This window comes from Melospiza georgiana, chromosome 31 (assembly GCF_028018845.1).
Source record: "Melospiza georgiana isolate bMelGeo1 chromosome 31, bMelGeo1.pri, whole genome shotgun sequence".
Lineage (NCBI taxonomy): Eukaryota > Metazoa > Chordata > Aves > Passeriformes > Passerellidae > Melospiza > Melospiza georgiana.
The window spans coordinates 1,166,702-1,188,125 of record NC_080460.1 but is presented as its reverse complement, the minus strand read 5'-3'; the positions used below and the strand labels follow the sequence as shown (position 1 = coordinate 1,188,125).

Below are 21,424 nucleotides of genomic sequence, written 5' to 3'. Positions count from 1 at the left end.
CCAGCGAAGGAGTTTGTGGGGTGCATTCTCATCCTATGAAGGGGTTTGTGGGGTCCATCCCTATCCCAGTGAAGAAGTTTGTGGGGTCAATCCCAACCCCAGGAAAGGAGTTTATGGGGGGCATCCTGATCCCAGTGAAGGGTGTGTGGGATCAGTCCTGATCCCAGCGAAGGAATTTGTGGGGTCAATCCCCGTCTTGATAGAGGGATTTGTGGACTGCATCCCCATCCCAGCGAAGGAGTTTGTGAGGTCAATCCCAACCCCAGGGAAGGAGTTTGTGGGGGGTATCCAGATCCTGGTGCAAGGAGTTTGTGGGGTCCATCCCCATCCTGGTAAAGGGGTTTGTGGGGTCAGTCCCGATCCCAAGGAAGGAGTTTTTGGGGGTATCCAGATCCCAGTGAAAGGGTTTGTGGACTCAATCCCGATCCTGGTTAAGGGGTTTTGTGGGGTCTACCCAGCGTGGGTTGATGCCTCACCCTAATGTAAGAGGGTTTTGTTCCCATCCAGGTGTGTGGGGTCCATCCCCATCCCAGTGAAGGAGTTTGTGGGGTCAATCCCAACCCCAGGGAAGGAGTTTGTGGGGGGGATCCAGATCCTGGTGCAAGGAGTTTGTGGGGTCCATCCCCATCCCAGTAAAGGGGTTTCTGGGGTCAGCTCCGACCCCAGTGAAGGAGTTTGTGGGGTCAGTCCCAGTCCCGAGGAAGGAGCTTGTGGGGGTATCCTGATCCTTGTGAAAGGGTTTGTGGGATCAATCCCAATCCCAATCCCAATCCCAGTGAAGAGGTTTGTGGCGGGTATCCTGATCCTGGTGAAGGGATTTGTGCGGTCCAAGGGTTGATGCCTTACCCCAGTGTGAGCGGGCTTTGTTCCCACCCCGGTGCCCCGGGTCCATCCCCACCCAGACCCGCCCGCGGAGCAGTTTTAGGGCAGCGCCACCTTCCCAACCCCTCCGTCCCCCGCCCTTCCCGCTCCCAGCCCGGCCCATCCCGCCGGGAGCGGCAGCGGAGCCGCCGGGGGCGGGACCGGGCGGGCGGGGCCGGGCGGGGCGGGAGCGGCGGGGCCGGAACGGGGCCGGGACCGGGGCCGGGACCGGGGCCGGGACCGGGCCGGGGGTCCCAGCCATGCTCAGCCGGCTGGGAGCGCTGCTGCAGCAGGCGGTGGAGACGGTGAGCGGGGCCGGGGAAACGCGGCAGGAACGGGACCGGGAACGGCACCGGGAATGGGACCGGGAATGGGGGTTCCGAGCCTCCCTGACCCTGATCCCGGTGTGAGCAGCGGGAACCCAGCGTGGACCTGCTGGAAGCCTTCACTGAGCACTGGACGGGCATCACCGGCTACTACCTGGAGGCCACAGGTGAGTGGGGCGCGGGTCCCGGTGTCCCGGGCTTGGGGTGCTTTTGTCCCGGGATGGGCTCCGTGTTTCCCGGGATGGGGTCCATTTTCCCCGGGATGGGGTCTCAGGTGCCAATAAAGTCCTTGTGGTGTGGGAGCAGAGTTGTCGTGTCCTAGGAGAGGTCTTTGTGTCCTAAAATAGGGTGTCCTAAAAACGGGAATAAGGTCTCTGTGCTCTAATAGGGGACCCCATTCCCTGGGACACGATCCCATATCCTGGGAAGGGTCTTTGGAGAAGTTCCCTGTGCCCTAAAACGGGGTCCCCGGCCTAGGAATGATACTGGGACAGGGGACATGTCCCGGGATCCTGACCCCGTGTCCTGGGACAAATCCCTGTCCCCTGCCATGGGACCCCGTGCCCTGGCACAGGACCCAGGTGCGCTGTGGCTGCCCGGGCACGTGGGAACGAGACGGGACCCCCTTGCCAAATCCCGGCAGGATTAACCTCCCCCGGGGTTCCCTCCCTGCGCAGCCCCCCTGAGTCCCCGGTGGGGTCGGCACGGAGGGTTTGGGGTGGCCGGGGACACTCCCGGTACAGGGACACTCCTGGACAGGCTGGGACACTCCTGACACAGGAGGGACACGTCCCTCCGGTAACCCCGGCAGCGCTCCCGCCCCAGCTCCCGGCGGATCCCGGTGCCCGCTCTGCCCGGGGGGCTCCGGTGCCCACCGGGGGAACGGAACGGGCGGCGGGAGGAGCGGGATGTCCGGCAGCGTCCTAGGCCGGAGCGGAAGCGGCTGCACCATCCTCACATTGCCATCTAGCGTTGTTCCCGTTCCGGAGGAGCAGGGTTTAGGGATGGCACGGATCAGGGAAAAGCACGGCTGGCACCTCAGCGGGGCATCCCTCCTGCTGCTGTGCCCGGGGGATGCCCCGCCACAGCCCCCTATCCTTGAATCCCTGAATCGGTGAACAGCTGGATCCCTGAATCTCTGAATCCATGAATCTCCAGATCCCTGAATCCTTGAATCCCCAAATCCCCAGGTCTCCGAGTCCCTGAACCACTGAACCCCTGGATCCCCAAATCCTTGAGCCCCTGAACCCCTGAATCACTGGATTCCTGAACCCCCAAATCCCTGAACCTCTGATCCCTGAACCCCTGAATCACTGGATTCCTGAACCCCAAAATCCTCAGATCCCCGAACCCCTGAATCCTCGAATCCCTGATCTCTTGAGTCCCCTGATCCCCATATCCCCGAATCCTTCATCTCTGAATCCCTGAACCCCTGGATCCCTGTATCCTTGAATCCCTGGATCTCTGATCTCTGAATCCCCAAATCCCTTAACCCCTGAATCCCTGAGTCCCCAAAGCCCTGAATTCCTGAACCCCCGGATCCCTAGATCCTTGAATCCCTGAACCCCTGGATCTCTGAATCCCTGAATACCTGAATTGCCGAACTCCTGAATTCCCAAATTCCAAGATCCCTGAACCCCCAAATCCCTGAATCTCCAAATCCCCAAACCCCTGAATCCCTGATTCCCAAATCCCGAATCCCTGGATCCCTGAATTCCCAAATTCCCGTATCCCTGAATCCCCAATCCCTGAATCCCTGATCTCTGAATCCCCAAACCCCTGAACCCCTGAATCGCCAAACCCCGCAGACGAGAGCGTCCCGGCGCAACAGACGGACATCCCATGGCGCCTGCGGCAGACGTGGGACCCCCAAATCCCCCAATCACCCAATCCCAGATCCCTGAACCCCTGAATTCCCAAATCCCCAATCTCGGATCCCGAAATCCCAAACCCCCTGTCCCTGATCCCCAAACCCCGCAGACGAGAGCGTCCCAGCACGACAGACGGACATCCCGTGGCGCCTGCGGCAGATGTTGGACCCCCAAATCCCTGGATCCCCCAAATCCCTAATCCCTGATTCCCAAATCCCCAAACATCTGATCCCTGAACTCCCCAATGCCCCGAATCCCCGATCCCTGACCCCCAAACCCCACAGACAAGAGCTCCCAGCATGACAGACGGACATCCCATGGTGCCTGCGGCAGATGTTGGACCCGCAAATCCCCAAATCCCTGAACCCCTGATCTCCAAATCCTCGACCCCCAAATCCCAGATCCCTGAATCCCTGAATTCCCAAATCCCCAAATCCCTGACCCCCAAACCCCGCAGACGAGAGCGTCCCGGCACGACAGACGGGCATCCCGTGGCGCCTGTGGCAGATGTTGGACCCCAAATTCACCCAAATCCCCCAATCCCAGATACCTGATCTCTGAATTCCCAAATCCCCAGATCCCTGAACCCCTGAATTCCCAAATCCTCAATCTCTGATCCCCGATCCCAAATCCCCGATCCCCGCAGACGAGAGCGTCCCGGCACGACAGACGGACATCCCATGGTATCCCCCAATTCCAGATCCCTGAACCCCTGGACCCTGAACCCCTGATCCCCGAATCCCCAAATCCCTGATCCCCAAATCCCTGATCCCCAAATCCCTGATCCCCTGATCCCCAAATCCCTGATCCCCAAATCCCTGACCCCCAAACCCCGCAGACGAGAGCGTCCCGGCACGACAGACGGACATCCCATGGCGCCTGCGGCAGATGTTGGACCCCAAATCCCCCAATCCCCTAATCCCAGATACCTGAACCCCGGTATCGCTAAATCCCTGATATCTGAATCCCAAAATCCCCCAGTCACTGAACCCCTGAATCCCTGATCCCCTGAATCCCCAATCCCCAAATCCCTGATCCCTCAATCCTGGAATCCCCGAATCCCTGGGTCCCCGAATCCCTGAATTCCCAGATCCCTGAACCCCAAATCCATGAACACCCCAATCCCTGATCCCAAATCCCCAAACCCTGCAGACGAGAGCGTCCCGGCGCGACAGACGGACATCCCGTGGCGCCTGCGGCAGATGTTGGACCCCAAATTCCCCAATCCCTGATCCCCAGATCCCTGATCCCCTGATCCCCAAATCCCTGATCCCCAAATCCCTGACCCCCAAACCCCGCAGACGAGAGCGTCCCGGCGCGACAGACGGACATCCCGTGGCGCCTGCGGCAGATGTTGGACATCCTGGTGCACGAGGAGCGGCAGCGCCCGCCAGGGGACACGGGGCCGTGCCTCGAGTTCCTGCTGCAGCACAAACTGCTGGAAACTCTGGGAACGCTGGGGAAGGCAGAGGTGAGCCCGGGAATCGGGAAAATCCTCGGGAGAGGCCGAAGCCGCGGCCTTGCCCGGCTGCTTTACCTGTGCCCCTCAATAATTTGAATTTTGGAGCATTTTTCCGGTTTGTGAAGTGGGAGGTGGTCACAGGGCTTGGGGTTTTTTTGGGGAAAATTGGGTTTTTGTGAGGGAAAACTTGGCTTTTTTGGGAAGGTCTTGGGGTTCTCAAGTTCCCCACTGGGATCCTTTCTGGGAGCTCAGCACATCCCTGCTTGCACAGGAAGGGTTTTTATCTGGCACACAGATAGTTTAAAAATTAAAATTAAAACAGGCGTTTAAAAAATAAAAATAAAAACATCTGAGGGATTATTTCCCATTTCCCAGCACCCCAAAATCCCAAATCCTCCTGGGTGCGAAAGGACCGGCGTGTTTCCACCTCTATTTGAATAAAAATCAATTTCTAGGGGCCTTGTTGCTATTAATAGCTGGAAAAGGACAGCAGAGCTGTTCTATTTGTTAAATATTTGGCCAATATTTCCTTTTTTTCCACACCTGGCACTTCATCCTGCAAAGCCAAGTAGCAGATTTTTTTTAATTTTATTTTTAATTTTAATTTTTGTTTTTATTTTTATTTTTTATTTGTACTTTTATTTCTTTTAAAAAATATCTGTGTGCCTGACTCTTTTTATTGTTTATGCTTATTTTTATTTATTTTCATTTTTAAAATATCTGTGTGCCAGACTCTTTCCAGAGTCCCGAAACAGCTTGGCCTTGATTGGCTAATGAGTCAAAATAACAAAGATAAACACATAAAACAAATGCAAAATAACTCAGAGCAGAACCCAGTGAAACAATCACCTGTGGGTAAACAATCTCCAAACTCATTCCACATCAGCAAGACAGAGGAGAAGCAAATGAGATCAGAATTGTTTTCCTTTTTCTCTGAGGCTTCTCAGCTTCCCAGGAGAAAAACCCTGGGTGAAAGGATTTTTCCAGAGAATGTGAATGCCACATTTAAAGGGATCTGGGGGGTTGTTTGGGGTGATTTAGGGGGACACCAGGGATGTGGCTGATGGCTTGTCCCCTGTCCCTGTCCCAGTATCCCCCCGGCATGAGGCAGCAGGTCCTGCTCTTCTTCAGCCGCCTGCTGGGGCAGCTGCAGCACCCGCTGCTGCACTACCTCAACGTGCACCGGCCCGTGCAGGTGAGCTGCCACCTGTCCCCGAGGGGTGACACCCACGGTGGCACCCCCAGCACCCCCACACATGCCCTCCCCTGCTCCCCAGAAGCTGCTCCAGCTCAGCGGGGACCGCCTGGGCTCCGGCACTGAGAGGGAGGAGGTGCAGTTCACCGCCGTGCTCTGCTCCAAGATCCAGCAGGATCCCGGCCTGCTGCCCCACATCCTGCAGGTGGGACACTGTGGGGTCACCTGTGGGGTTTGGGCTCCCAGCCTGCTGCCCCACATCCTGCAGGTGGGACTCTGTGGGGTTTGGGCTCCGGGATCCCAGCCTGCTGCCCCACATCCCACAGATGGGACACTGTGGGGTTTGGGCTCCCAGCCTGCTGCCCCACATCCCGCAGATGGGACACTGTGGGGTTTGGGCTCCAGCAGGATCCCGGCCTGCTGCCCCACATCCTGCAGGTGGGACTCTGTGGGGTCACCTGTGGGGTTTGGGTTCCAAGATCCCAGCCTGCTGCCCCACATCCTGAAAATGGGACACTGTGGGGTCACCTGTGGGGTTTGGGTTCCAAGATCCCAGCCTGCTGCCCCACATCCTGCAGGTGGGACACTGTGGGGTCACCTGTGGGGTTTGGGCTCCAGGATCCCAACCTGCTGCCCCACATCCCACAGATAGGACACTGTGGGGTTTGGGCTCCCAGCCTGCTGCCCCACATCCTGCAGGTGGGACACTGTGGGGTCACCTGTGGGGTTTGGGCTCCCCCAACTGGGGTTTTGGACCCCCTTTGCAGCCTCCTCCCTGCCATAAAGCTCCTCAGGGTGAGGAGGAGGAGGAGGAGGAAGGTGATGGCTGCAATGCTTTGCTGCTCCTCTTCCTCTCCAGGGAAAGAGCGTCCTGAATGGGGGGAGAGCCCCGGAGAGCCCCAGGACGGAGGGTTTGGAGCATCCCTCGGGCACCTCTGCCAGCTCCATGCCCAGGGCAGAGGGTTTGGAACATCCCTCGGGCACTGGTGCCAGCTCCGAGCATTTGAAGCATCCCCCGGGCACCGCTGCCATTTCTACCCCCAGGGAAGAGCATTTGGAGCACCCTCTGGGCACCTCTGCCAGCTCCATGCCCAAGAAAGAGGGTTTGGAGCATCCCTTGGGCACCACTGCCAGCTCGGAACATTTGGAGCATCCCCTGGGCACCGCTGCCAGCTCCATGCCCAGGAAAGAGAATTTGGAGCATCCCCCGGGCACCACTGCCATTTCTACCCCCAGGGAGGAAGGTTTAGAGCATCCCCCGGGCACCACTGCCAGCTCTGAGTGTTTGGAGCATCCCCCGGGCACCAATGCCAGCTGCATGCCCAGGGCAGAGCATTTGGATCATCCCTCGGGCACCGATGCCACCTCCCCTCCTGCCCAGCCCTCCCCGGCACGCAGGGACAGCAACCTCGTCACCTGCCTGGTGGCACTGTGCAGGAGCAAGGTACGGCCTCAGGGGTGGCACCTCGGGGGCAGAGGGCACTGCCAGGCCTGTGGCCACCCCCGTGCCCTCCTCCTCTTCCTCGCAGAAGAGCCGGGTGGCGCTGAAGGCTCGGGAGAACGTGCTGCTGCTGGCGGGGCTGTCCCAGGAGGCGGCTGCCACCTGCCTGGCGCGGGGCACTGCCCTGTGCCAGCTGCTCGTGGGGCACCTCTGCGACCTCTACAGCGCCGTGCCCGCCGGCACCGACCCTGCTGATGTCCTCGGCATGGACAGGGCCAGCTGGAGGTGAGGGGGTGCCAGGCTGGGAGTGCCAGGTGCCAGCCGGGCGGTGCCACAGCCGCGCGTTGTCTGTGCCGTGCAGGTCGCAGGGGGACGGCGCTGGGGACGGGGGGTTCCCGGGCAAGGAGAGCCTGGCAGAGTTCCTGGGCTGGCTGGATTTCCTGGATGAGCTGGTGATGGGTGCCCACCCGGTGAGAAGCACGGGGTTCATTAATCTGGGGGTTAATTGGGGCCTGATGCCCACCTTGTCACCGAGTGCCACCTCCAGGGATGGGGATGGTGACACCACCACTTCCTGGGCAGCCCCATTCCCACACCCTTCCTGTGGAGAAATTCTTCCTAATCCAACCCAAACCTCCTGGGGTGCAATTTAAGGCAAATTGTGGTTTGTCCTGAGGGGTTCCCCATTTCTCCCCCCCCAGCTCGTGGCCGATGCCATCAGCCAGGCCGTGGAGGAGAAGTTCTTCCAGGGCACCCTGCAGCCGCAGCTCCTGCAGATGTGAGTGACCCCAGGAGTGAGGGGTTTCGCTTTCCCTGACCCCATCTGGGGTGTTCTGCTCCTCAGGACCCCCTCAGGAGTGGCGGGTTCTCCCTTTTCCCTGGACATCCACCCCGACCCCAGCTGAGGCTTTCTGCTCCTCAGGGTCCCCTCAGAGCCAGGAGTGGGGGGTTCCCTTTTCCCTGACCCCAGCTGGGATGTTCTGCTCCTCAGAGCCAGGGATGGGAGGGTTCCCCCTTTTTCCTGAACAACCTCCCTGACCCCACCTGGGGTGTTCTGAACCTCAGGACCCCCTCAGGAGTGGGGGGTTCCCCCTTTTCCCTGGACAACCACCCCAATCCCAGCTGGGGGATTCTGCTCCTCAGGAGCCAGGAATGGGGGGATTCTCTTTTTCCCTGGACAAACACCCCAACTCCAGCTGGGGTAGGGACCCCCTCAGAGCCAGGAGTGGGGGTTCCCCTTTCCCTGACCCCAGCTGGGGCGTTCTGCTCCTCAGGAGCCAGGAGCAGAGAGGTTCCCCCTTTTTCCATGAGCAGCCACCTTGACCCCAGCTGTGGGGGTTCTGCTCCTCAGGCTCCCCTCAGAGCCAGGAAGGGGGTATTCCGTTTTTCCCTGGACAGCCTCCCCAACCCCAGCTGGGGCATTTTTCTCCTCAGAGCCAGGAAGGGGGTATTCCGTTTTTCCCTGGACAGCCTCCCCAACCCCAGCTGGGGCATTTTTCCCCTCAGAGCCAGGAATGGGGGGATTCCCTTTTTCCCTGGACAGCCTCCCCAACCCCAGCTGGGGCATTTTTCTCCTCAGAGCCAGGAGCAGGGGGGTTCCCCCTTTCTCTGTCAAACCCCCCGCTGCCACCCCGCAGGTCGGAGCTGGCCGTGCTGGGCGCCACGGCCGTGCTGGCGGGCACGGTGAGGCAGCTCCGCTCTCCCGCCCTGCTCCACCGCCTGGTCCTGTTCCTGCTGGGGCCCCACCGGCACCCCGAGACCCCCGGGGACGCCCCCCATGCCCTGAGGGCGCAGCTCATCGAGCGCTGCGACCACCTGAGCGACGAGGTGAGCCCACCGGGGCTGAGCTGGGTGGGTGGGCAGCAATGCCAGGGTTCTGATGCTGCTGGCTGTGCCCAGATCAGCCTGGCCAGCCTGCCAGGGTTCTGACCATGCTGGCAATGCCCAGATCAGCCTGCCAGGGCTCTGACCATGCTGACTGTGCCCAGATTAGCCTGGCCAGCCTGCCAGGGGTCTGACCCTGGCACTGCCACCCCAGATCAGCCTGGCCAGCCTGCCAGGGCTCTGACCATGCTGGCAATGCCCAGATCAGCCTGCCAGGGCTCTGACCATGCTGACTGTGCCCAGATTAGCCTTGCCAGCCTGCCAGGGGTCTGACCCTGGCACTGCCACCCCAGATCAGCCTGGTCAGCCTGCAGGGGTCTGACCCTGCTGGCAATGCCCAGCTCAGCCTGCAGGAGTCTGTCTGACCATGCTGGCCGTGCCCAGATCAGCCTGCCAGGGTTCTGACCCTGCTGGCAGTGCCCAGATCAGCCTGGTCAGCCTGCAGGGGTCTGTCTGACCCTTCTGGCCGTGCCCAGATCAGCCTGCCAGGGGTCTGACCATGCTGGCCATGCCCAAATCAGCCTGACAGGGGTCTGTCTGACCCTGCTGTGCCCAGATCAGCCTGCTCAGCCTGTCAGGGATCTGACCATGCTGGCCATGCCCAGATCAGCCTGGCAAGCCTGCAGGGCTCTGACCCTGGCACTGCCACCCCAGATCAGCCTGGGCTCTGATCACTGCCACCCCAGCCTGCCAGGGCTCTGACCATGCTGGCAATGCCCAGATCAGCCTGCCAGGGGTCTGACCATGCTGGCAATGCCCAGCTCAGCCTGCAGGGGTCTGTCTGACCCTTCTGACCATGCCCAGGTCAGCCTGGCCAGCCTGCCAGGGGTCTGTCTGACCCTTCTGACCATGCCCAGGTCAGCCTGCCAGGGGTCTGACCATGCTGGCCGTGCCCAGGCCAGCCTGCAGGGCTCTGACCGTGGCACTGCCACCCCAGATCAGCCTGGCCAGCCTGAGGCTCTTCGAGGAGCTGCTGAGGAAGCCCCACGAGCACGTGGCTCACAACCTGGTGCTGAGGAACCTGGAGGCCAGGGCGTACCTGCAGCGCGGCGCCGAGGAGCGCGGGCCCCCCGAGACGGACCCCGAGGAGGACGGGCTGTGAGCAAGGGGGGCTGGGCAGGGTCAGGGGGGTGCCCCCCACCCACTGCCCACCCCCCTAATGCTGACCCCACACAGGGAGCTGGAGGAGGATCCCTATTTCACCGATGGATTCCCTGACGGCTTTGGGGTGACAAAAAATCCTTCACGGGCATCGACCCCGTCGGGGAAGGGGCGGGTGAGCGAGGTGGTGAGCAGGTGAGGGTTTGGAGGAGCTGGGCTGGAATGGGGGGCTGCATCCCCCTCCCCATCTGTAGGAGTGTTGAGGGGCTAGGATGATTGGGATGGATGGAGATGAGAGATCTCTGAAGCCAGGTGGTGGAATTTGGGGTTATTGCACAGGGCCTGGGTGCAGGGGCCTTGTTTGGAGCTGCCAGGCACAGCTTGGAGCAGGCCCAAGAGAGAGAAAGAGAGGTAAAGAGAGTGGTAAACACAATGAGAGAGAGGTTCCCATTACAATACAATAAATCTTCTTCTGGTCATGGAACTTGGGGTTATTGCGCAGGGCCTGGGTGCAGGGGCCTTGTTTGGAGCTGCAGCCACAGCTCGGAGCAGGCCTGAGAGAGGAGAGGGGGAGAGAAGATGAGAGGGTAAGAGAGTAAAAGAGTAAGGGAGTAAAAGGGGTAAGAGGGCAAAGTTCCCATTCCAATACAATAAATCTTCTGTGTTGAATATTCTGATTCTCACTAACCAATCCAGTCCAAGATACAAATCCTACAGCATTTCCATACAGCCTGTAAGAATCATTACATTCCCATCCTGTGTTACAATTTAAACCCTAAAAGCTCCTCTTTGTGCCCCTTCTGCCAAGCTGTAGGGTCTGCTCTGAGCCTTGGAGCTGTCTGCAAGCAGAGGGTGTTGTTCCATCCAAAGGGGATCACCTTCAGCCAGCCACACCATTGTTTTCCAGTTGTTCAGTAACTGAGGGATCTCAAAGCTTGCTTTCATTTCAATCTCACTTATAATTTCCATATTCTCAAAATCTTTTGCCAGACAATCATATTGGTAAGGCTTTCCTGTTCCATCTCCCCCAACACCCATCCTCTCCTCTGTCTCTTCCAGCTTCCTGTGCCTGGTCCCTGAGGAGGCCAAGACCTCGTCGTGCATGGAGGAGGGCGGATACGACACCTACGTGCACGACGCCCTGGCCATGGTGGGTGCCATGCTGGGTGCCATGCTGGGTGCCATGATGGGTGCCCAGGGGTGTCCCCAGCCCCTGCTGCTGGCTGTCCCCACCCTGGCTCTCACCTGCTGTCACCCCTGGGCAGGTGCAGGCGTGCCGTGCCAGCGCTGCCCCGTGGGGGTGGCCCTCGTGCCCCCGGCCCCTGGACTCCTGTCACTGCTGTCACCCCATGGTGGCGTTTTACGAGGGACATTTCCTCAAGGTGCTGTTTGACAGGATGAGCCGGATCCTGGATCAGGTACTGGGGTACACCTGGGTGCCCCCTGAGCCCCGCAGGACCCCCATCATGGGGACAAAGTGGCCAAAAGCATCACCTTGGTGGGGATGAGGGGATGTTGGGGGTCACCCAAGGTGCTGAGTGTCCCCCCCATCCCAGCCCTACAGCCTGAACCTGCAGGTGACCTCGGTGCTTTCCCAGCTGGCCGCCTTCCCCCACCCCCACCTGCACGAGTACCTGCTGGACCCCTACCTGAGCCTGGCCCCCGGCTGCCGCTCGCTCTTCTCCGTCCTTGTCAGGGTAATGGTGTCACCCTCGGGGCTGTGGGGACACGGGGACACCCCCTGGCCAGGGGGTTGTCACGATCCGTCCTCGTGATGGGTCGTGGACTGATCTCAGGGTGCAAAAAACCAACACGGCACAAGGGGGTTTGCAGTGATAATCAAAACAAATGCAGCTTTGTTGAATGATCACAGCAAAATGGGATAGAGGGATTAAGAGGGAGAAAAAGATACAGAAAGAGAGAGAAAAAAAGAGCGAGTGTCGCAATCCATCCTTACGAACGGGATTCGTGATGGTTCCTGGATTGATCTCAGGGTGCAAAAGAACCAACACAGTACAAGGGGGTTTGCAGTGATAATCAAAATAAATGCAGCGTTATTGAATGACCACAGCAAAATGGGATAGAGGGATTAAGGGAGAGAGAAAGAGAGAGAAAAGAGAGAGAGAAAGAGGGGATATAGCTACCAAACGTAGAGATATATTACATTAACACTATACTAAAAAGAATTGAAGGAAAAGTTTCATCTCAGAAGGCAAGCTAGCTAAGAATAGAAAGGAATGAATGATAAAGGTTTGTGGCTCGTACAGAGAGTCCAAGCCAGCTGGGCTGGGATTGGCCATTAATTACAAACATCCAACATGGGCCAATCCCAGATGCACCTGTTGCATCCCACAGCAGCAGATAACCATTGCTTGCATTTTGTTCCTGAGGCCTCTCAGCTCCTCAGGAAGAAAAAACCTTAAGGAAATATTTTTAGTGAAAAAAAAAGTCTGTGACACTCCCCAGTGATGCTGGTGAGGAAATGAGGGATATTTCAGGGGGCTGACACTCTGCTCCCTCCGCAGGTGATCGGGGAGCTGATGCAGCGTCTCCAGCGCGTGCCCCACGCCAGGGCCAAGCTGCTCCTGGTGCGCCGGCAGCTCCTGGGGCTGGTGCCAGGCGAGCAGTGAGTGCCCCCAAAAACGCCCTTTTGGGGGAGGGGTCGTGCCCCACAGAGCCCCATCTCCATGGCTGGTGTCCCCGCAGGATGGATCACGCCGTGCTGCTCAAGGCCGTGGTGGTGCTGGAGGAGTTCTGCAAGGAGCTGGCGGCCATCGCCCTGGTCAAGGGGCCACCCGAGGGGCCACCCTGAGCCCTCGCCGAGCTCCCCCTCTTGTGGTGGCCCTGCCCACGTCCCGGTGGCTCTGCAGGAAGGACCCGGCAGGAGGATGAGGATGAGGAGGATGAGACCTTCGCGGTCACCGTGGCCAGCCCCGAGGTGTGGCCGCGTCCCCGTGCTGGGTGCGGGGTGGTGGCTGCTGTGGCTCCTCCTGGGTGGTGGTTCCTGCTCCCCTCAAGGCTCCAGCAGGGAATTTTTAGGCAATAATGAATGGGGTGTGTGGGACAGAGCCCCCCCCAGCTCAGCTGCAAGGACTCGAGTGTCCCCTGGCCTGGCTGTGTGGCAGGGGGAGTGTGACATGTGTGACATGTGTGACATGTCTGTGTGTGTGTGTGTGTGTGTGTGTGTGACACGTGTGTGTGCTCTGGTGGGGGACTGTCCCCCCCAGGCCCCGCAAAGCCCCTCCCCAGGGTGATGGGACTCTGCTCCAATAAAGCTGTGACTCAGCACCAATGCCTGTGTGCCTTCCCAAACACCCCAAAATTCCATTCTCCATTTCCCCCAAACCCACTCCCCATTTTCCCCCAAACATCCCAAAACCCCACTCTGCATTTTCCGCCAAACCCCGTTCCCCATTTTCCCCAAACACCCAAAAGTCCCACCCCCTGTTTTCCCCCAAACACCCCCAAACCCACTCCCCATTTCCCCCAAACATCCCCAAACCCCACTCTGCGTTTTCCTCCAAACCCACTCCCCAATTTCCCCCAAACGTCCCGAAACCTACTCCCCATTTTCTCCCAAACACCCCCCAAACCACTCCCCATTTCCCCCAAACCACTCCCCATTTCCCCCAAACACCCCCAAAACCCCACTCCCTATTTTCCCCCAAACACTCCCAAACCCACTCCCATATTTTCCGTGAAACCCACTCCCAATTTCCCCCAAACATCCTCAAACCCACTCTCCATTTTCCCCCAAACATCCCCAAAACTCCACTCTGCATTTCTCCCCAAACCCACTCCCCATTTACCCCAAACATCCCCAAACCCACTTCCCATTTTCCCCCAAACATCCCCAAAACTCCACTCTGCATTTCCCCCCAAACCCACTCTCCATTTCCCCCAAACACCCCCAAACCCCATTCCCCCCACAAACCCCACTCCCCACTACAGCCCGGACACAGAACCAGCAGCAGTAGCAGCAGCCGTGTCTATTTTATTTTACTTTATTTTATTTTATTTGATTTCTGCTCCCAGCACCCCCAGCCCCACAGCACACTCCGGGGTTCCTGTGAGCCCCCCCCAACCCCAATTCCCATCTCTCCATCCCTAACTACGCACGGGCACGGCTGCCCGCATCCTCTGCAGGACGCGGCCCCGCAGCTCCTCCCGCACCGGCCACCAGCGCAGCGCGGGGTCTCGGGGCTCGGGCGGCCGCTCCCGCTGCCCCCCCGGCTCCACGCTCAGCAGCACGTTGAAGCAGATGCCATCGGTGTCCCCAGCGTCGCCGGGGCTGTGCTGCAGCCCCAGCAGCCCCAGAGCCGCGGGCTGCGCCTCCCAGCCCAGGCGCTCCCGCAGCAGCCGCAGCAGCGGCGGCCGCAGCCCCGCTCGCAGCTCGGCCGGCGATGTCCCGCACGCCACCACGGGCAGCTGCGGGGTGGCAGCGGCGGCCAGCAGCAGCCACAGCTCGCCCGAGGCGTTGGAGAAGGGCAGCAGGAGGCGCAGGCAGAGCGGGGAGCAGGGCAGCTCCCGCGGCAGCGTCGGGGGATGCGCGGGGCTGCGGCGGTAGCGGGCGGCGAGCTCCAGCACGGGCAGGATGTCCGCGGAGCGCAGCGGCAGCGAGCGCGGGTCCCCGCGCCACCAGGTGGCTTGGAGGGACTCGGAGTCAGCGTCCTGCAGGGTCTTCAGGGTCCCACCTGAGCGCACAGGGGGGGGGCACGGAATGGGGGGACAGCGGGAAGGGGCTGGGGGGACACCGAGACCACCGAGGGTATCGAACACCCCCAAACCCACTCCCCATTTCCCCCAAACACCCCCAAACCCACTCCCTAATTCCCCCAAACATCCCCAAACCCACTCCCTAATTCCCCCAAACACCCCCAAACCCCACTCCCTATTTTCCCCCAAACATCCCCAAACTCCACTCCCTGTTTTTCCCTAAGCACGCCCAAACCCACTCCCTATTTACCCAAACACCCCCAAACCCACTCCCCATTTCCCCTAAACACTCAAAACCCCACTCTGCATTTTCCCCCAAACCCACTCCCCATATCCCCCAAACACCCCCAAACCCACTCCCCATTTCCCCTAAACACCCAAAACCCACTCCCCATTTTCTCCCAAACCCACTCCCCATTTGCCCCAAACCCACTCCCCATTTCCCCCAAACACCCCCAAACCTCACTCCCTATTTCCCCGAAGCAGCCCTAAAACCCCACTCTGCATTTTCCCCGAAACCTACTCCCAATTTCCCCTATTTTCCCCAAACACCCCCAAACCCACTCCCCATTTCCATGGCTCAGAGGGGACACTGGTGGGACATGGTGACCCCCTAGGTGGGCTCAGAGGAGACATTGAGCCCTGTGTGGGGGTTAGGGGGTAGTGGCAGGGGACAGCGGTGGCCTGGCACAAAGGTGGCAGGGGACACTGATCCCTGGGCACAGGAGGGGTGGGGACACTGATACCCACCATGGGGCTGGCAGGGCACGGGGACACCCAACATGAAACTGTCAGGGGACACAGATAGCCATCACAGGGGTGCCACTTTCCATCATGGGGCTGGCAGGGGACAGGGATACCCAACACAGGGGTGCCACTTGCCATCATGGGACTGGCAGGGGACAGGGACACCTATCATGGAACTGGCAAGGGACATGGATACCCATCATGGGGCTGGCAGGGGACACTGATACCCATCACAGGGGTGCCACTTCCCATCATGACACTGGCAGGGGACAAGGATACCCATCATAGGGGTGCCACTTCCCATCACGGGACTGGCAGGGGACACAGATATACACCATGGGGATGCCAGGGGACAGGAATAAACATCACAGGGTTGGCAGGGGACACAGACACCCACCATGGAACTGACAGGGATACCCATCATGGGGTTGGCAGGGGACAGGAATAAACATAATGAGGCTGGCAGGGGACATAGATACCCATCATGGAACTGGCAGGGATACCCACCATGGGGTTGGCAGGGGACAGGGATAAACATCACAGGGTTGGCAGGGGACACAGATACCCACCATGGAACTGACAGGGGACAGGAACACCCACCATGGGGGCGCCACTTTCCACCATGGAGCCAGCTGGGGACACTGACACCCACCACAGCGCCAGCTGGTGACACTGCCCCCGTGCCCCCCGTGCCCCCCGTGCCAGCACACACCTGTGGCCCGTGCCAGGAAGGAGAAGCGGATCCAGGCGGGGCCGCGCTCCTCCAGCGCCAGCAGCGTCTCGGGCTCGCAGAGCAGCCCCGACTCCTCCCGCACCTCCCGGCGCAGCGCGGCCATGAGGGGCTCGCCCCGCTCCACCCGGCCCGCGGGCAGGTACCAGAGCCCCCGGCACTCGGGCTTGGCCTCCTGCACCAGCAGCAGCGAGCCCTGGGCAGGGAGAGGGGAAAGGGGGATGGAATCGGGGCTAGAATGGGGGTACTGGGGGTGGAATTGGGGTACTGGGCCCCTGGGCAGGTACCAGAGCCTGTGGCACTCAGGCTTGGCCTCCTGCACCAGCACCAGCGAGCCCTGGGGACAGGGGGATGGAGTGGGGCATGAGGGGAAAGGGGGGCCGGAATGGGTTATGGGGGCTGCACTGGGGGTACTGGAGGGATTGGGGGGCTGGAATGGGGTACTGGGGGGCTGCACTGGGGGTACTGGGCCCACAGGCAGGTACCAGAGCCCCCGGCACTCAGGCTTGGCCTCCTGCACCAGTGAGCCCTGGGGACAGGGACATGGGGATGGAGTGGGGTGCTGGGGCTGGAATGGGGTACGGGGGGCTGCACTGGGGATAGTGGGGGCTGGACTGGGGTACTGGAGGCTTGAATGGGGGCACTGGGGGGATTGGGGGGCTGGAATGGGGGTACGGGGGGGGGGAAAGGGGGGCCTGGAATGGGGTACAGAGGGAAAGGGGGGCTGGAATGGGGTACGGAGGGAAAGGGGGGCTGGACTGGGGTAATGGGGGCTGGAATGGGGCACAGGAGGCTGGACTGGGGTCTCGGGGGGAATTGGGGGCTGGAATGAGGTCCGAGGGGAAAGGGGGCTGGAATGGGGGTACTGAGGGGTGCTGGGGTTGCTGGACTGAAAGATGCTGGAGAGAAAGGGGCGGCTGTACTGGGGGCACTGGGGAAAGGCCTGGGTGGACTGGGAGCACTGGAGGGCACTGGGGATGGCCTGACTGCACTGGGGGACACTGGAGGGATGGCCTGGCTGCACTGAGGGGCACTGGGGGGATGCACTGGGGGCACCTGGGGGATGTTCTGGCTGCACTGGGGGGCACTGGGGGATTGCCTGGCTGTACTGGGGGATGGCCTGGCTGCACTGGGAGGCACTGGGAACACTGGGGGAATAGCCTGACTGTACTGGGGGGCACTGGAGGAATGGACTGGGGACACTGAGGGGCACTGGAGGGATGCACTGGGGGCACCTGGGGGATGGCCTGGCTGCACTGGGGGGCACTGGGAACACTGGGAGGATGGCCTGGCTGCACTGGGGGGCACTGGGAACACTGGGGGGATGGCCTGGCAGTACTGGGGGGCACTGGAGGAATGGACTGGGGGCACTGGGGTATGGCCTGGCTGTACTGGCTGCACTGGGGGGCACTGGGGGATGGCCTGACTGCACTGGCTGCACTGGGAGGCACTGGGAACACTGGGGTATGGCCTGGCTGTACTGGGGGGCACTGGAGGAATGGACTGGGGGCACTGGGGTACGGCCTGACTGTACTGGCTGCACTGGGGGGCACTGGGGGATGGCCTGACTGCACTGGGGGATGGCCTGACTGTACTGGCTGCACTGGGAGGCACTGGGAACACTGGGGTATGGCCTGGCTGTACTGGGGACACTGGAGGAATGGACTGGGGGCACTGGGGTACGGCCTGACTGTACTGGCTGCACTGGGGGGCACTGGGGGGATGGCCTGGGGGCACTGGGGTATGGCCTGGCTGTACTGGCTGCACCGGGGGGCACTGGGGGATGGCCTGGCTGCACTAGGAGCACTGGGGGGGGATGTTCTGGCTGAACTGGGGGCACTGGAGGAATGGACTGGGAGCACTGGGAGCACTGGGAGCGGGGCTGCCTCACCTCCTGGTTGAAGAGCACGGCCAGCACCACGTAGCACACGTTCCTGCCCAGGCGGACGGGCGCGGGGGTGCCCCCGAGCGTCTCCCCCAGTTCCCAGGCGCCTCCATCCAGCACCGCCTCCAGCTCCGGCTCCGGCGCGTCCCCCATCGGGGCGGGGGTCCCTGCGGGCGGGCCGGCGCCGCTCAGGGCGGGGCGGGCTCCTGGGGGGGCGAGGGGACCCCCCAGAGGTGCAGGGACACCGAGAGGGGCTCCGGAGATTGGGGGGAGGCGGGGAAGGGTCGGCTGGACTGGGGGATGGCCAGGGGGGCGTGAATGGGGAGGGGGCGGCTGGACTGGGGGTAAGCGGGGAAGGCTTTGGGGGGCAGGCGCGGGGGGCTGCGGTAGGACAGCGGCTGGCTGGACTGGGGGACCCCCGGCGGGGCGCGGCTCGGGAAGGGCTGGCTGGGCTGGGCCGGGGGGCACGGGAAGAGCTGGCAGGATTTGGGGAGCCGCGGGGGGCTGCGGTACGGGAAGGGCTGGCTGGACTGCAGGATGCACGGGAACAGGAAGGACGTGAAGGGCTGGCTGGACTGCAGGATACTGGGGGGAAAGGGGTGACCGGACTGGAGGATACTGGGGGGAAAGGGGTGGCCGGACTGGTGGTTACTGGGAGGGAAAGGCTGGCCGGGCTGGAAGATACTGGGAGGGAAAGGCTGGCTAGACTGGAATATACTGGGAGGGAAGGGCTGGCTAGACTGGAATATACTGGGAGGGAAGGGCTGGCTGGATTGGAGGATACTGGGAGGGAAGGGCTGGCTAGACTGGAATATACTGGGAGGGAAAGGCTGGCTGGACTGGAGGATACTGGGAGGAATGGGATGGCTGGACTGGAAGAGGTAGCGGGAAAAGGGGAGCCCAGACTGGGGCGTACTGGGAGGAATGGGATGGCTGGACTGGGCGGCACTGGTGGGGAAAAGCTGGCTGGACTGGGAGATACTGGGAGGAATGGGCTGGGCGGTACTGGGAGGGAAGGTCTGGCCGGACTGGGCGGCACTGGGAGGGTACGGGCGGCTGGACTGGGCGATGCCCGCGCTGGGGTAGAAGAGCTCGCTGGGCTGGGGGGTGCCGGGGGGGCTGGAGCTGGAGCTGGAGCTGGGGGGGTCCCGGGGGTCCCAGGGGGGGAGGGGCTGCAGGGCGAGCTGGGGGGGGCACGGGGGCGAGCTGGGCTGCAGCGTGCACGGGGGGCTGGGGGCGCACCAGGGCCGGGGGCTTGGGGGGGCTGCAGTGAGGGCTTGGGGGGCTGTAAGGAAATATTTGGGGGGGCTGCCGTGAGGGTTTGGGGGGTTGCAGCAAAGGAAGGGCTTGGGGGGCTGTAAGGAAATATCTGGGGGGGCTGCAGGAGAGGATTTGGGGGGTTACAGGGTGCAGTAAAGAAAGGGTTTGGGGGGGCTGCAAGGAAATATTTTGGGGGGCTACAGGAGAGGATTTGGGGGGTTACAGGGTGCAGTTAAGGGAGGGTTTGGGGGGCTACAAGGAAGGGTTGGGGGGGCTGCAATGAGGATTTGGGGGCTGCAGTAAAGGAAGGGTTTGGGGGCGTCTACAGGGTGCGATTATGGGAAGGTTTGGGGGGGCTACAGGATGCAGGAAGCAAATGGGTGGGGGGGCTGCAATGAGGATTTGGAGGCTGCGGTAAAGGAAGGGTTTGGGGGGCTGCGAGGAAGAATTTGGGGGGGCTGCAGGGTGCAGGAAAGGAAGGGTTTGGGGGGCTACAGAGGGCAGGTTTGGGGGGCTACAGGGCGCAATTAAGGGAAGGTTTGGGGGGCTGCAGTGACGGTTTGGGGGTGCGGTAAGGGCAGAGTTTGCGGGGCTGCAGGACGCAGGAAGAAAACGAGTAGGGGGGGGGTCAATAAAGGTTTGGGGGGGTGCAGTAAAGAAAGAGTTTCGGGGGTGCAGGAAGGAAATGGGTTGGGGGGTTCAATATAGCTTTGGGGGGTTCAATAAAGCTTTGGGGGGGGTTCAATAAAGCTTTGGGGGGGTTCAATAAAGCTTTGGGGGGGGTTCAATAAAGCTTTGGGGCGCTCTAAGGAGGCTGCAATAAAGATCTGGGGCTCTGCAATGCGGGCACGGTTTTGGGGGGTCCCAGCGAGGCTCGGGGGGCTGCCCCAAGGATGGGTGGGATGCAGGAAGAGTCGGGGGGCTGCGGGAAGGGGCGGGCGGGGGGCTGCCAGCGGCATCGGGAGGATGCGGGAAGGATGGGGGGGCTGCGGGAGGGTGCGGCGGGGGTCGGGGGGCCGCGGTGAGCCCGGGGGGGCCCCGTTGAGCCCGGGGGGGCGGCGCTGGAGCTCGGGGGGGGCAGCGGCGGCTCCGGGGGTCGCGGGCGGGCTCCGGGACCCTCCGCCCCCCCCACCCCGCACCGCGCATGCGCCGCGCACTCACCGCGCCGGGGCTCCGCCGCGCCGGCACCGCCCCCCTACTCAGCGCCTATTGGGCAGCGCGCCGGAGCAGCTCGCCGCTCATTGGTTGGTGCTGCTGCCACTCAGGTCGGGCGGGACTTGGACTTAAAGGGGCCGCGGGGAGCGTGGCGCAGAGTTAATTAGGCGGGGTTAATTAGGCGGTGGTGATTCCGTAAGGGTCATCGCTTGGTGGCCCTCGCTTCTTGTTCATGGCCCAGTGCCCTTTGACCAGTGCTCATTAAGTGTGAATTAATTACCCCGTGCCCAATGCCCGATGTTAACTAATTACCCCGTGCCCATTTCCCGGTGTTAATTAATTACCCAGTGCCCGTGTTCTGGCGTTAATTAATTGCCCAGTGCCCGCGTTCCGGTGTTAATTAATTACCCAGTGCCCATTGCCCGGTGTTAATTAATTACCCCGCACTAATTGCCCGGCAGTGTTCAGTCATTTTCCTCCATCGCACAGGACGGAGCAGCGCCCTGGCTCCCTCAGCCTCTGGGGGACCATCCAGCTGTGCCCAGCTGTGTGTGACACTCATGGCAGCGGTGCCCCCTGCCAGCCCCGGCTCTGCCACCTGCCCCTATCCCGGGACACCGCAGCGTCCCTGGCCCCAGGGGGATGAAGGAAGAGCATCCCTGACCCCAATGGGATGTGGGGAGAGCACCCCTGACCCTGGTGGGTGAAGGCAGAGCCCCCTGGCCCTGGCAGTGACAAAGGGACACACCCAGGTGGGCGCTGCTGGTGCCACGGGAGCCCCCTGCCCGCG

At 61.5% G+C, this 21,424-nt stretch overlaps 2 protein-coding genes across 3 annotated transcripts; one reads left to right on the top strand and one right to left on the bottom strand.

Annotated features, from left to right (window-relative positions):
* The first annotated feature begins 1,111 nt into the window (after nt 1–1,111).
* Nucleotides 1,112–13,416, top strand: FHIP2B (FHF complex subunit HOOK interacting protein 2B). 2 transcript variants are annotated; one of them, XM_058042439.1, is made up of 17 exons: nt 1,112–1,166; nt 1,276–1,354; nt 4,360–4,529; nt 5,611–5,715; nt 5,798–5,920; nt 6,575–7,159; nt 7,245–7,441; nt 7,518–7,626; nt 7,858–7,934; nt 8,794–8,983; nt 9,978–10,138; nt 10,217–10,336; nt 11,201–11,291; nt 11,407–11,559; nt 11,698–11,838; nt 12,667–12,767; nt 12,848–13,416. In XM_058042439.1, exons 1-17 carry the CDS (start codon nt 1,122–1,124, stop codon nt 12,951–12,953), a joined length of 2,553 nt encoding a protein of 850 aa, XP_057898422.1. In that variant the 5' UTR covers nt 1,112–1,121; the 3' UTR covers nt 12,954–13,416. The 2 variants fall into 2 exon arrangements, with proteins under 2 accessions (XP_057898422.1, XP_057898421.1); XM_058042438.1 differs by lacking the exons at nt 1,112–1,166; nt 1,276–1,354 and having other exon boundaries at nt 4,363–4,529; nt 5,801–5,920.
* Nucleotides 13,417–14,238: 822 nt separating this feature from the next.
* NUDT18 (nudix hydrolase 18) lies at nt 14,239–20,665 on the bottom strand. The gene is made up of 4 exons (XM_058042478.1): nt 20,641–20,665; nt 18,226–18,386; nt 16,317–16,530; nt 14,239–14,835 (listed from the first exon to the last, which is right to left on the bottom strand). The coding sequence occupies exons 2-4, from the start codon at nt 18,370–18,372 to the stop codon at nt 14,249–14,251; spliced, it is 948 nt and encodes a 315-aa protein (XP_057898461.1). The 5' UTR covers nt 18,373–18,386; nt 20,641–20,665; the 3' UTR covers nt 14,239–14,248.
* Between the last annotated feature and the right edge of the window lie 759 nt (nt 20,666–21,424).